At 37.4% G+C, this 13,559-nt stretch overlaps 1 protein-coding gene across 1 annotated transcript; it reads left to right on the forward strand.

Annotated features, from left to right (window-relative positions):
- The first annotated feature begins 8,151 nt into the window (after positions 1-8,151).
- Positions 8,152-12,615, forward strand: LOC122041597 (ankyrin repeat-containing protein P16F5.05c-like). Its single transcript, XM_042601338.1, has 6 exons — positions 8,152-8,308; positions 10,632-10,719; positions 11,664-11,728; positions 11,930-11,998; positions 12,127-12,176; positions 12,277-12,615. Exons 1-6 carry the CDS (start codon positions 8,234-8,236, stop codon positions 12,386-12,388), a joined length of 459 nt encoding a protein of 152 aa, XP_042457272.1. The 5' UTR covers positions 8,152-8,233; the 3' UTR covers positions 12,389-12,615.
- Positions 12,616-13,559: the final 944 nt, after the last annotated feature.

Here is a 13,559-nt window from a genome sequence, read left to right on the forward strand (position 1 = left end):
TCAGACATAGAGGGTTTACTTGGTTTGCAATCAGAGGATTGCTAATCCAAGAAAAGCATGACGCACTATCTGATGATCTCCTCTGGGCGGAGTAGCCTCTTACAGCGTTGACAGCACAAAAAAATAGTAAAGCACAGAGAAAATGGATTACAAGTTGAATGAATAAACTGTGCAGATCAGTGCTATATTTATAGCACTGGTCGGGGCGCCCCGAAGGGTTCTAGGCTACCTGGGGGGATAAAATTTTATCCCCCAACGTTCAGATCGAGTTTGACTAGATCCGGTCAAAAACTTCGGTCCGGGCGCTCGAAAGGGTTCCAGGCGCCCCGGGCTGTTCCGGGCGCCCGAAAGGGTTCCGGGCGCCCCAGGCTGTTCCGGGTGCCCGAAATGGTTTCGGGCGCCCGGAGCCCTAAGGTCAACAAAAGTTGACTTTCTTCGTTTAGGACCGCTGCTCCGGTTCAGCTCGTCTTGGTCCAGGTCTTCAACTCCGGCTCTGCTAGATTCGGTGATCTCGGTCATCCGGAATAGGGCTCACCCGAACCCAAGTTCCGGCCTTCTCCTCGAGCAGCCTTCCTTCCCTGTTTCTCGTCCCTCGAACGTCGTGTACATTCTTCTCGTCCACCGGTGTACTCTTCCCCGGTCACCTCGTCCCTCGGACGCACCGAGCCCGTCGACTCTCTTCCCGTGTCATCCTTCTCGTTAGCCGCGTCTTCCGCTCAACTTCCTGTGTTCCTAAGCTCCTGCACACTTAGACACAAGGGTTAGACAAAACAGGACCTAACTTAACTTGTTTGATCACATCAAAACTCTTTGGGGATCCAACAATCTCCCCCTTTTTGATGTGAGCAACCCAAGTTAAGCTAGGGTAAACATATGCAATAAAAATAATTAATTTGCAAATAAGTTCAAAAGATTTTTCAATTTAAAGAATGTATACCTCCCCCTAGACTTAACATTCTTCTCCCCCTTTGATCACATAAAAATGGGGTTCCTTTTAACAAGTCTAAGGTAAATTCTAACTTAAAAAAAAATTTAAAAAAAATCTTAAGTTAAAAAATTTGTGCAGATGAATAGAATTTGTTAAGTTTGGAAAAAAATTTCATAAGAAAAAAAAATTTAAGGCAAATTTCAAAACAAAATTTCTAACTTAAAAGAAATTTCGAAGTGTTTGAAAAACATAATTTTTAAGTTTCAAACATAATTCAGAATTTTCTTTAGAAGAAATTTTCATAAGTAAAATATTTTTTATAAGTTTTTTTTAAAAAAAAACATGAATATTTTTGAAATATGTTTTCTAGAACAAATTAAATAACTCTTTTAAAGCATTAAGTAATTTAAATTAATGTCTTTTCAGTTAGTCAATTAAACTTTTCATTTCTATACTTGCTTACAAGCAATGGCGAGGCACTAGGCCTTCTTGGTTATTGGAGCAACAACCACTTTCTAGACAAAGTCGCATAAAGAAATTACATGTTTAATTCTCTTGCTGAAAAATGCTAAGTCTCATTTTGATTTTTAAATTAAGCAAGTTTTTGGAACCCAATAGAGGTTCCTTCCTACAGGGTTAATCAAGTATTTTCTAGGTACATAGGCTTTTGCTATTTTTCTGATTTGACTTTGGTGAAACCTATAGTACCAGTTTAGTCCTCTATAATTTTTAAACCCAGAAATATTTGAACAGGTAGAGTTTTTCAATCTTTCTATTTCTTCTTTTAGTTTTTCATTTTCAAGTTTAATCTTATCAAAATCCTCTAATAGACATGATTTTGCTAAAGTTCTTTTTATTTCTAAGTTTTCATTTTTTTAATTCAATATTTTTACCTTTTAATTTGTACATAGACTTAGTCATAGCCTTCATACCGAAATAAAGCTGATCAAGAGGTAAGAGGCATACCTCACTTACCATATCAGACTTGAAGCCTGACTCTCCCCCTGCTTCACTGTATTCATCTGACGTCCCTCCCCCTTCATCGATGCTAGGTTCTGATGTACTTTGCCCTTCATAGATTGCCATCAGTACTATCCTGGCATATTCTTGAATCTCGGACTCGGATGATGAACTATCGTCCCAAGTTGCTTTTAGATTCTAATTTTGTTTAGGTAATAATAGTAAAATAATCATTATTATTATTGTTATTATTATTATTATTATTATTATTTGTTTTTGTAAAAAATAATTTTTTGTAGGAAGCCCAGATGGGTCGAAAGGCTGACCGAACGTCTGGCAGGTAAGTGAGGGTAAGTCACTGGAGGGGAGTAGCTGTGAGGACGCGTTCCCGGGAAGGGAACATTAGGCGTCGATCCGACTTAGATCCATTTCGGATATCTAAGTTGAGATCGTGACTAGATTTCGATCTCGAGGAGACGGAATCTAATTAATATTTTATTTGATGATAAACTGTGCTGACACTCTATTTTGTAGGATATATATTTACCTCGGACTAATGTTTTCTTGCAGGAAGGAAACCGCTGGAACAAGGGTCCGGGCGCTCGGAGGTGAATTTTATCCCCAAACGTCACTTCGCCGTGTGGAAATCCCTGGTTGGCTCGGCTACGTTATATTTAGGGCACCCGAAAGGATCCAGGAGCCCTGAACCTCCTATATAAGGAGGGTAAAGGCTGGAGTCACAACAACAACTCACGATCTGCTCTTCTGTGCTCCTGCGATGCTGCGAAGGCTCTCCGACAAGTTCTATTTTTCTGTTTCCTTTTTCCTTATTGTCGGTTCTTCTTTGCTAAGTAATTCCTGTATTTCTTTTGTAACATTCATTTCGAATTGCTAGTGGATTGCCCATCGAAAGCACCCTTGCGTGCGAGCCTTGGAGTAGGAGTCGACATAGGCTCTGAACCAAGTAAAAACTACTTGTGTCATTCTTTCTATTTTCGATTTTTCCGCTGCGTACTCTAGACGATAATTTTTTTTTAATCGCTATTCACCCCCCCCCCCTCTAGTGAAACTCATCAATCCAACACAAGGTATTCATTAGGGATAACTTCCCTAAATACCTTCCTAATGACTTTTCTAGGCTTTTTAGAAGCCTTGGTCACTTCCTCTAGGTCAACACTAGGGATAGCTTCCCTTGTGACCTTCTTAGTGACTTTGTTAGACTTCTTAGAAGTCTTAGTTACTTTATTCTTTGCAAAAATACTTTTAGGGATAACTTCGCTTGTGTTTTTGACTTGACCATTTGACCTAGGATTTGTTCCATAACTGTATGGAACAAACATCCTTCTTGACTTAAGGTTTGTATCCCAAACCCCTATGATCATTGGATGGCTTTTGTGTTCCTAGCCCTAAGTTGTGCTCATTTTGTCCCTTAAGGATATTTTTCATCCTTTTTAGGGTCTTTTCTATTTTATCAAGTCTTGACCTCAAGACTTGATTTTCCATCATTAAATCCATAGTTTTGGATTTTTCTTTAAATCCTTGAGCATTTCTATTTTTGAGCTTGTATCTATAGTCCTTTGTGTTTTTGCCCAGATGATTATCTACCTTCCTAACCTTAGGGGTGGTAGTCTTAGCATTATAGACCACATAATTTCCTTTAACACTATCATGCCTCCTATTTTTGTGGTAAATAGTATTAAAATGATATAAATTAGAACTAGCATGTTTTTTACTATGATTTAAAGGAATTGGCTCAATAAATACTACCTTGGAAGCTCCACCTTAACTTGTGCTTCCTCCTTTAGGCTTGATCAATTTCTTTTCCTTTGGACATTGGCTCCAATAATATCCTTTTTGGTTGCAAAAAAACATATAATGTGCTTCTTACTCTTCTTTGTTGTGGAGGCGATCTCTTTGGGTTTCTCCTTGCCCTTAGGTGTCACTTGGCCCTTCTTCTTGGCCAATTTAAGGCACTTACTCTTGTAATGCCCAGGTTCCCTACACTCAAAACACATAATATGATTTTTATTTTTAATTGAACTAATTATACCTTCACGTGTAGGGATGGCACTCGATCCTTCAATTGATTTCGCTTGACTTGTGGAGGTTGCCTCATCCTCTTATTCTTCACTTGACCCGAAAGTAGAAGCCTCTTCTTGCTCCGGTGTCAATGATCTACACTCCTCCTCAATCCTAGAGGTGGAGGCTTCATCATCATCATCCTCATGTACATTGAACAAAGAGTATGCTCCCTTTTTGCTGTTTTGGTTGTACTCCTTTGAGGATGAAGCTTCTTGGACTTCTTCTTCGGAAGTTGAGCATCTCTCAACTTCAGAGTCCTCTTCCTCTTGATCTTGATCCAATGAGTCCCCCTCTTTGGATTCTTCTTGATTTTGTGCAGTAGAGGGGATCTCATGGATCTTTGCCAATTTGCTCCAAAGCTCCTTGACATCTTTAAATTCTCCCACTTGCTTCAAGATGTTGCTAGATAATAGATTGACCAATAGCTTGGTCACTTTATCATTGGCCTCACATCTTTTGATTTGCTCTTGGCTCTACTTGCTCCTCTTGAGAATTTTTCCTTTTCTACTTGTTGGAGCTTCAAAGTCTTCCATTAGAGCAAACCATTGCTCTATCTCCATCATGAGGAAATTTTTTATTCTTGATTTCCAAGAATCGAAGCTTTTCATTGATGTGAATGGTGGAGGTACCCTCGTGTTGAATCCAAGTTCATCTTGGAATTCCATTTGAACTTGAGCCTTTTGATGAAGTCTTTAACTTTTGAAATTTGCTTCAACTTCTTCTCCCTCTAGCTCGTTGACCCTTCCGACGATGATTCCGGTGAAAAGCAACCTCGCTCTGATACCAATTGTTAGGGTCAATTTGTAGCTAGAGGGGGTGAATAGCTCGTCACATTTCGTTGGCTTGCTTCGTTGTTTTTGATATGTAGTGGAAAGACTCGAAACAAAACTCACAACACTAACACGAGGATTTACTTGTATCCACTTCAAGAAGAGGTGACTAATCCAAGAATCCACACACGACACGCTTATCCACTATGAAAACACTCCTTTACAATAACTAACGAAGGCTGAGAAGCCTTGCACACACTCTCAATACAACAAGAAAAGAAAAACAAGCTCATATAATACAAATCTTACAAGATTTACAAAACCCTAGCTTGCTTCTTCTCCTTATGGAACACCTCTTGACCTTGGAAGTGCAGCAACACTTTGCTCCAAGAAGCTTCAAGAACTGGCGGAGAGTTGTGGAGAAGCTCGCGTGAAGATCGTGAAGAAGCTCGCGAAGAACTGACTAAGAAATCACTCGCCAACGACTTTAACCTGCACAACGCTCATATCCCAATCGATTGACCAATTAATTGAGGAGGCTTGAATCGATCGATCGATTCAGAGCATCTCTGTGCTCTACTGGAAAAGGCCTGAATCGATCACCTGATCGATTCAGCCTTTATCGCGTCGCACGCGATTTCCAGCTGCTAATTGATTAGCTAATCGATTGGCGGTGCTCAATCGATCGGTTGATTGATTGGGAAGGCTTCTGTGTGCGAGATATAAGCTCCCAATCGATCAACCGATCAATTGGCCGATGTTTATAGCACCACTCTTCCAATCGATCGGTTGATCGATTGACCACCCTTGACTTGCTTAACTCAAGCTCAAGGGCCCCCAATTCCAACATCTGATCAACCATGACCTGTTGGAACTCCTCATGCCTAGCATCCGTTCAACCTTGACCTATCGGGAGTTCTTCATCAAGTGTCCAGTCAATCCTTTGAGCCACTTGGACTTTTCTCCTCATGCCAAGTGTCCAGTCAACCTTAACCCACTTGGACTTACCTTCTCGTGCCAAGTGTTCGGTCCTCCATCACCAGCTTGGACTTCCACCAGATGTTCGGTTACCCTTGACCCATCTGAATTTTCTCGTGTCAAGTATCCGGTCAATCCTTTGACCTACTTGAGCTTCTCAATACCAGATGTCCAGCCAACCTTGACCCACCTAGATTTCCATATGTCTGGCTTCACACCAGGTCTTTCCATCTGCCTAGCTTCACTCACTATGACTTTTCATCTGTATGTCTTCACTCACTAAGATTTTCACTTAGCTTCACTCACTAGGATTTTCACCTATCTTCATTTACCAGGATTTTCTCTTGCCTAACCTCCAGTTAGGACTTTCTCAGTCAAGTATCTGGTCAACCTTAACCTACTTGACTCTTCTTCACATCAAACTGGTCATCCCTTGACCAGATGGGAATTGTATCAATAATCTCCCCAATCGGACTATTGCATCTGCAATCTCCATGTATTGTCAATCATCGAAACTCAAACATCAAGACTCAAATTTGAGTCAACTCAAGCTTAGTCAACTTGGTCAACATAACCTAGGGGATATTGTCCCAGCATTGTCCTCCCTGGGCTTCCTTTTTCTTGTGTCCCGAATGGGTGTCTCATCAGAGGATGATCCCCCATCTTTATCTGCTCGACCTCTCTCTGCTGGAGCCCATAACAGAGCCTGCACATTAGGGACTTCCTTATAGGTGTCGATCGAGCGGAGTGTTGTTCAGCCTGCCACCCCACTATTGAAGTTGGAAGCTGGGAAGATGACAGTTCCGCTGATTGGATGAAGACCTTGCTCCTATCTGTAAAACAAAACCAAACCAGAAAAGGGATCCCTAACGTTGGCCCTTCGACGCTCAAGTTAGAAACAGAGGAAGGGAAATGGAAAATGATAGAGACCAAGACTTGTTTTTCTCTTGCCTTTTCCTCATACCTAGCATGCCCTTTTAGATCTTTCTTAGTGACCATCCATCTTCTCCTATTTAATGATATTGATTATCTATAAAAGACATCTTTGTCTTGGTTTCTATGTATTTAATGATAGATGGAGTGTTCTCCTTTACTTTCACTTCCTCAAGACCTTTAGCCTTCTCCTTTATTACTTCTCATGACTGATGTCGGTGTCATATCCGACCGGACGAGTGGTCCGCTCGGACTGATTTCCCGCCGGCTGGACAGCATCATTCCGATCGGCTGATGTAGTCACTCCTATTTGAATTAGCCTTGCTTGAACTATGTTGTTGACCGCTTTAACTTTAACCTACATCATGACTATTGACGTATGCCACGCAAACTCTTATCCTCGCATTACATGCGAAGCAACTCTCTTTGCCTTCTGAATTGCCTCGCTCGTTGAAGTCCTATACTTCTCTCTTGGGCTAGAGAAGCCCTTCTTCCATGTGCGACGATGCTGCAAAGTAGTGACTGTGCCTTATTCTTCTTCTACAACCCAAGGGGTTGATAGGAACATGTGTTCTGTCTCGTCAATTGGAGGAAAGATGAGAATAGATCTTCGAGATGAAGCTCTAATAATCAAATTGTATTATGTGTCTCTAAATATTATATAACATCCTTAGTATCTTTATACCATCAATTTCTTAATAATATTTTAAAATTTTAAAATAAATTATTTATTTTAATAAATTTAGATAATTATTTTTCACTTCACGGTACATTAATTATGCTAAAATTATCATTATCTTTATTTTTTTTATTATTTTCTTCTCTTTTTTTTATTTATTATTATTTTTTTCTCTCCCATATAATATCTATTTTTCATTATCTAATCCATTTCTTTTATTTTTTTCTCTTAAATTAAATAATATTTTAATATTTAAGTAAGGTATTTCATCCCAAACATATTATTTATGAAATTTAAATTTAGAAATGGATAGGATAGTTAATGTAAAAAAATTTTAACATAAAATATAAAATTTAAGATAAATTATATATTTAGAAAAACTAAAATGGATATACTAAAAAAAAAATTATGGTGGAATGATAAAGTGCTCAAGTAATTTCTGAAGTGCCCATGATTTTCATCCCAACTATTGTTCCCTCGGATGGATTTAGTGGCTAACGCATGAGGTGTTATCATAATGAGGTGTGAGGTTCGAATATCGACAAAGTCGAAGTAAATACCTTCTTTATGTGCTAGTCATTATTCTAAAAACTAATAATCATTCGTGATTTATCTCCTCTGTGTTGATTTTGAGATGGATTGACGGGATGCTAGGGGCGAATGTATTCACCCTTCCCCAATCTAATAGCCCACGTGCATCGCGTACTGCAGGTGTACAGACTATTCCAGCGAAAGAGAAAAAAAAAATCTAATCACCTATTTAAAAGAAAAAATAAACATAATTATATTTTTTAAAACAAAAAAAGGGAGTTGAAATAAATATAAGGTTTTGAAGGGTTTATTTGAATATATCGCAATCCCTTCGACGGCGGCGGCGCCTTCGTTCGGCCACGCGAGGGTTTGATGGGCACGGCGACGGAGATTGCGACTGACGCGTCCGCCGAGGCGACTGCCGACCGAGTCGATGCCTTGCTCGAGGTGCTTCCTCTCTCTCCTCTTTCACCCTCCCATATCTCAACGCGATCGCCGTCTCGTTCATATGTTTCTCTCCAGATTCGTTTTCTTCCTGCTCGATGCTGCGCCTTTCTTCAAGCACATGTCGTGCGCCGGCTTTATTACACTGCCTTTCGCAAGTTGTACTTTTAATCTCGTTCAGGGTAGGAAGCATGGCCCCGTGCAGTAGATTTAATGCTTGACAGTCGAATTGGGCATTGTGGATGTAATTTGTGTGAATTGTTTCTAGGATGGGTAAATAAAATCCCTTCAAGCAGAGTTCTCTTTGTCTGCCATCTTATTCTTTATGATGTTATCATATCTTTGATCATTTAGGTTTGGTGACTGAAACTTAAATCACATTCGTTGGTTTAGAGAGTGGAGTTGATCGCTAACAAGATCAATGGGGAACGCTTTGTAATTGATTAAATGACAAGTCTCACCTTTACTTTCTAATGACCTTGTGAGAAAATAGATCATGTGTTTCTTTGAAAAAATTACATGCACACTAAATTAGGGTGAGAACAATACAGATATCCTTGTAATATTTCTTTCATTGATTGTCTATTCACATTTTTGTTGGCATCATCGCTCCATTTTTCTTCAAGTTGCATCGCATCTTTTTTGCTTCCGTTAGTCATTAGTTAGAACATATAAATTCTGAAAAGGAAATTGCTAGCACTTTTTTTTTCCACATCACTATTTATATCCATTGTGGATCATAAAGGTAAGACAAAATGACTTGGATGGATAAGAGTGTAACCCTTTTGTGTTTAACTTTTTGAATGAATACCCTTAACATTTTTAGGATAGACACCCATTCCAGTTTAGAATGACATGAAACTGTTTGATTCATTCCAAAGTTTTTATATGCTTGCTGTTATGAGATTATAGCAGTCGATATCCTTAGAATTGGTTTGGTGAAGATACTAGTTCCGGTTAAGTGGGTAGTTGTTACAGTAAGTAGTTTATAGTGGCCAAAGACAGCCAACTTGAAAGCTTATATCAATTTGCTAGGTCAGTAAAACTTAGAAAAGAAAACAAGAAATATAGCTATTAGTCTGGCCACATAGCAAATTAGTCCATGTGCCTTGGTACTGCTCTATATACTGTTAATTTCTACTATCTTACCTATTTCGGTCATTCATATCATTTGTGATTTGTTGTCAGTCATGGCATCATACGAGACAATATACCAGTACCATGTGTATAATTTGTCCAACCTTTTACAGCCAGTTTAAAGTCCATTTAATCTTGTTCTGAGTTGAGTTATTCAATGAATCATTGCTCATTTTTTTGAGGATCTATTTTTGTTTTTAACTTATTTGGGCCTATGTACCATATATTCTTTGAGCCGCCAAAGATATTCATTGTCATCATCCTGAATCCAGACTTCAACTGATTTCTCAATAAAACTAGTAAATGGTGACTTGATAAATTGTTCAATATATATCTAATACATTTGCACTTGTTTCTAATCTTGCTCGAAACTTGCATCATCCAAATTGATTGTTCAGCTCAGTATACCTTATAGCAGAGCCAACCTAAACATTAGAATTCATTGTTTGTGTTCATCAATACACTAAGATTATATGGCACCACCAACATTTCATTGTTTGTGTTCGAATCTGTAAAACATTATTAGGAGGGGCTTAACTTTGTTTCTCTCGCCCGAATGCGGAATTTCTTGCATCCAATGTGGTGTGATGATACATCGTGGTCAAAGACCAAAAAAGAATTATATGACACCAAGGATATCATGCCTTTGGCAGTTGGTAAAAGTCTGTAATGCTTTGTATTACCTTCTCTAAATTACCTTTTTGTAATGGTTGCCATCCATAATCGTTGTTTCCTCAAAAAACAAAATATGAACTTAAAACAAATAGTAAACTTATGCATTATACCTAAAATCAGACATTTTCTCCCTCATAATTCTCTTTGAAGTTGTTTAATTCTCATTTGTTCCTGAACGTAGACAGGTGGTGATCTTAACTTCTATACCATTCATGATAGTCTATCTAGTAATCTGTCTTACTGGAAGGGTGTGGAGGAACCAAATTGGGGAAGTCTTAACCAAATAGTAAACCTATGAACAATACATAGACATCGGCATTTTCTGTCCCATAATTCTCTTTGAAATTTTTTTGACTTTCATTTCCTCATGATGGTAGAGATTGCTGTTTTAATTTCTGTTTAAGCAATTTTGATGCATTAGATATTACTCAAGATACGCTCTATCAATGTTCGTTATTAATGGGTGAAAAGCTTATCCACTATGCAATTGTTTTTTTCTTCTTTTTTTTTGCAGGCAGCTCGATATGATGACTTGGAAGATTTAGTAACCATTCTTTCTTCGGGGATCTCTCTGAATTCCTGTGATTCTCAAGGAAGAACAGGTACGTATTCTTAAAGTTGGGTTACATACAAATATTCTGTTTTTAAATATGATAGATTCTATCTCTTTCTATTTTTCTATATCTTATTCATGATTGGTGTTCATCGATTCATATTTAGAAAACTGGTATATTTTTAACTGTGATTGGGGATCAACATGATTTAGTTGAATTAAATATACTAAGGTAATTAGTAGACCGAGGATCAGTCCTTAACGGCTACGTGCTAGAACCACAATATATACTGATAATCTGAGGTCGGTTCTTTGCAGCGATAAGGGTAATCAGGAATAAGCATGAATCTCTTTCTATTTTTCTATATCTTATTCATGATTGGTGTTCATCGATTCATATTTAGAAAACTGGTATATTTTTAACTGTGATTGGGGATCAACATGATTTAGTTGAATTAAATATACTAAGGTAATTAGTAGACCGAGGATCAGTCCTTAATGGCTACGTGCTAGAACCACAATATATACTGATAATCTGAGGTCGGTTCTTTGCAGCGATAAGGGTAATCAGGAATAAGCATGAATCTCTTTTTACTTGCAGTAAAAATTCTCTTGATCCTTTTTCGGTCCCCCAAAAAAAAAATCAATAATTCGTTCTTCGGGACTGGAGCTGTACACACAGGACACATATTAAGGAGATGATCAACTGATACACTACTTTAACACTCTTGGCAATCTTCGTCTCAACCTACAATTTATCGGCAAATCGTGGTCTGGTTATAGCCGAGCCCGAGATGGATTTGCAAATTCTGCGAACATTGATATATTGACTTGGGCATTTGGCACTGAGTTCAAATTCCCATAATCATTCTCAAAGCTGTTTCGAAATTACTTGTTCCCATTCAACAAACTAACATGATTTATATTTATCTTTAACAATTTTGCTTTGTTTCTGATGCAACGATTTGATTTATTTTTAAATCACACTTTCAGCTCTTCATATGGCTGCTGCCAACGGGCATCTTGAAATAGTCGAGTATCTTATTCAGAATAGAGCAGTGAGTCACTAAACTAATCATTGCTAATTATTCTTGTTGCCTTTAACTATCTCAAACATATAATATCCACTTTTGTTAAGATTTTATTAGCTATAATTTTATTTTATTTTAAGAAAAAATTTAACACTTAGCCGAACAATCTCTCTACCATTTCTTGAATATCTTTCCAATTACCTTTCGAATGCTATCTTTGTGATGCAGGAAGTGAATGCTCTGAACTCGGAAAAGAACTCACCCCTTCACTGGGCTTGCTTGAATGGGCATGTAGAGGTATTAGTCGATTTTTTTGCCATTTCTTATCATAATAGTCATCATTTAAGCTGGAGATGTCTCAACTATTTTGTGGTTCGTTATATCGCTACGATTGTCGAGATTTTCTAATCTACAAAATTCTCCAGGTGGTTAAACTCTTGATCCAGGCAGGCGCCACTGTGAGTTTGCTGAACAGGTAAATGAGTCCTGATGTCTTTACTCTTTAGATTGAACTGCTACAAAACCAACTTATCTTTTCTAATCCTGAGTGTGCTCGATTCTTTCTCGTCCGTCAGCCACGAGAGGACTCCGATGGATGAAGCAGTGAGCAGAGGAAAGATGGATGTGATCGATGCAATCAACAATGCAGTCGCGCAAGTTGAACTGGATGGTTTTAGTGTAGCTTAGTCGTATGAACTAAGTTAACGAATACTTGAACCAACGAGTGAAAGGAGCAGTTTGATCTCGGCTTGTGTCTTAAGAAGTCGCAACGATGAATCTTACTCATCTTTAAGCTACTTGAATCCCTCCCCTTTGGAACAATTGTTAAATCTAGTATGAAGTTTTAATGTGTGAACAAATCTTGTATGACTTATTTATTTTGAACAAGCATGTTGCGTGTACTTCCAATTTCACATGAATTTAATACATATATGTCATGTTTTTTTTAAAAAAAAAATAGGAAATTAAACTAATTGATTAATTTATATATCACCTTTTTATTCACTAGTGAACATAAAATTCAGTATAATTCAGTTGGTAGTTAATGCTTGACACCAATAAAGTATGGCTCGATTGTCTATAAATATAATTATTGTTTCAGTTTATCTCGTGCTTTGTCTATAAAGGTCGCTCAGTTAATGTTGTAGGAGTCCCTATAATTTATCTTCTTTCAAGATGTGTGAGGCCTTCTAAAAGGATTAATAAGTGGCTTTATGTCTTGAGGGTTATGGTGCAGTGGTAAAATATTATATTATCATCTAAGTATTCATGATTTTGATTTTAATTATGATGAATTTATAAGAATTTTTTCTTCAAATGGGACACGCAACTAAAGGATAATGGACTCTTGGGTTGTCCGTTGTGAACATTTTCTGATTTATCCTAATGACCAATGAAAAATTTTCATATGACTAAATTGATCATCCAAACTTGATGCTACTCAATTTTATTCCCTTTCAAAATGCGTAAGGCGCCCTAGAGGGGCAAAAAAAAGTGACAGCTCCATCTTTACCACCAAGTCACCAACCATGAACATAAATATCATTTTGCAGTCAATTAAGTTTATATTCAAGAAATGTTTTTATATATATAGTGCACCAACATTAATGATGGGTTAGATTTTTTTTCTGATAAATTGAAAGTATACGTATAAATATGTTTAAAATGAAAAAAACTTTATTATATATTTTTTCAAAATATTTTAAAGTAGTTTTTTTGAATAGGAACCAAACATGTTTTGCTATATATATGATAAAAAAAGTTGATGTTAATAATTTTTATATAAAATAGAAAATATTTGTTAAAATATGAAACGTATTTTTTTTCTACTTTTTATTTTTTCGCTGATTGAGAGTTT

The sequence above is a fragment of the Zingiber officinale genome, chromosome 2A (genome assembly GCF_018446385.1).
Source record: "Zingiber officinale cultivar Zhangliang chromosome 2A, Zo_v1.1, whole genome shotgun sequence".
In the NCBI taxonomy this organism is placed as follows: Eukaryota; Viridiplantae; Streptophyta; class Magnoliopsida; order Zingiberales; family Zingiberaceae; genus Zingiber; species Zingiber officinale.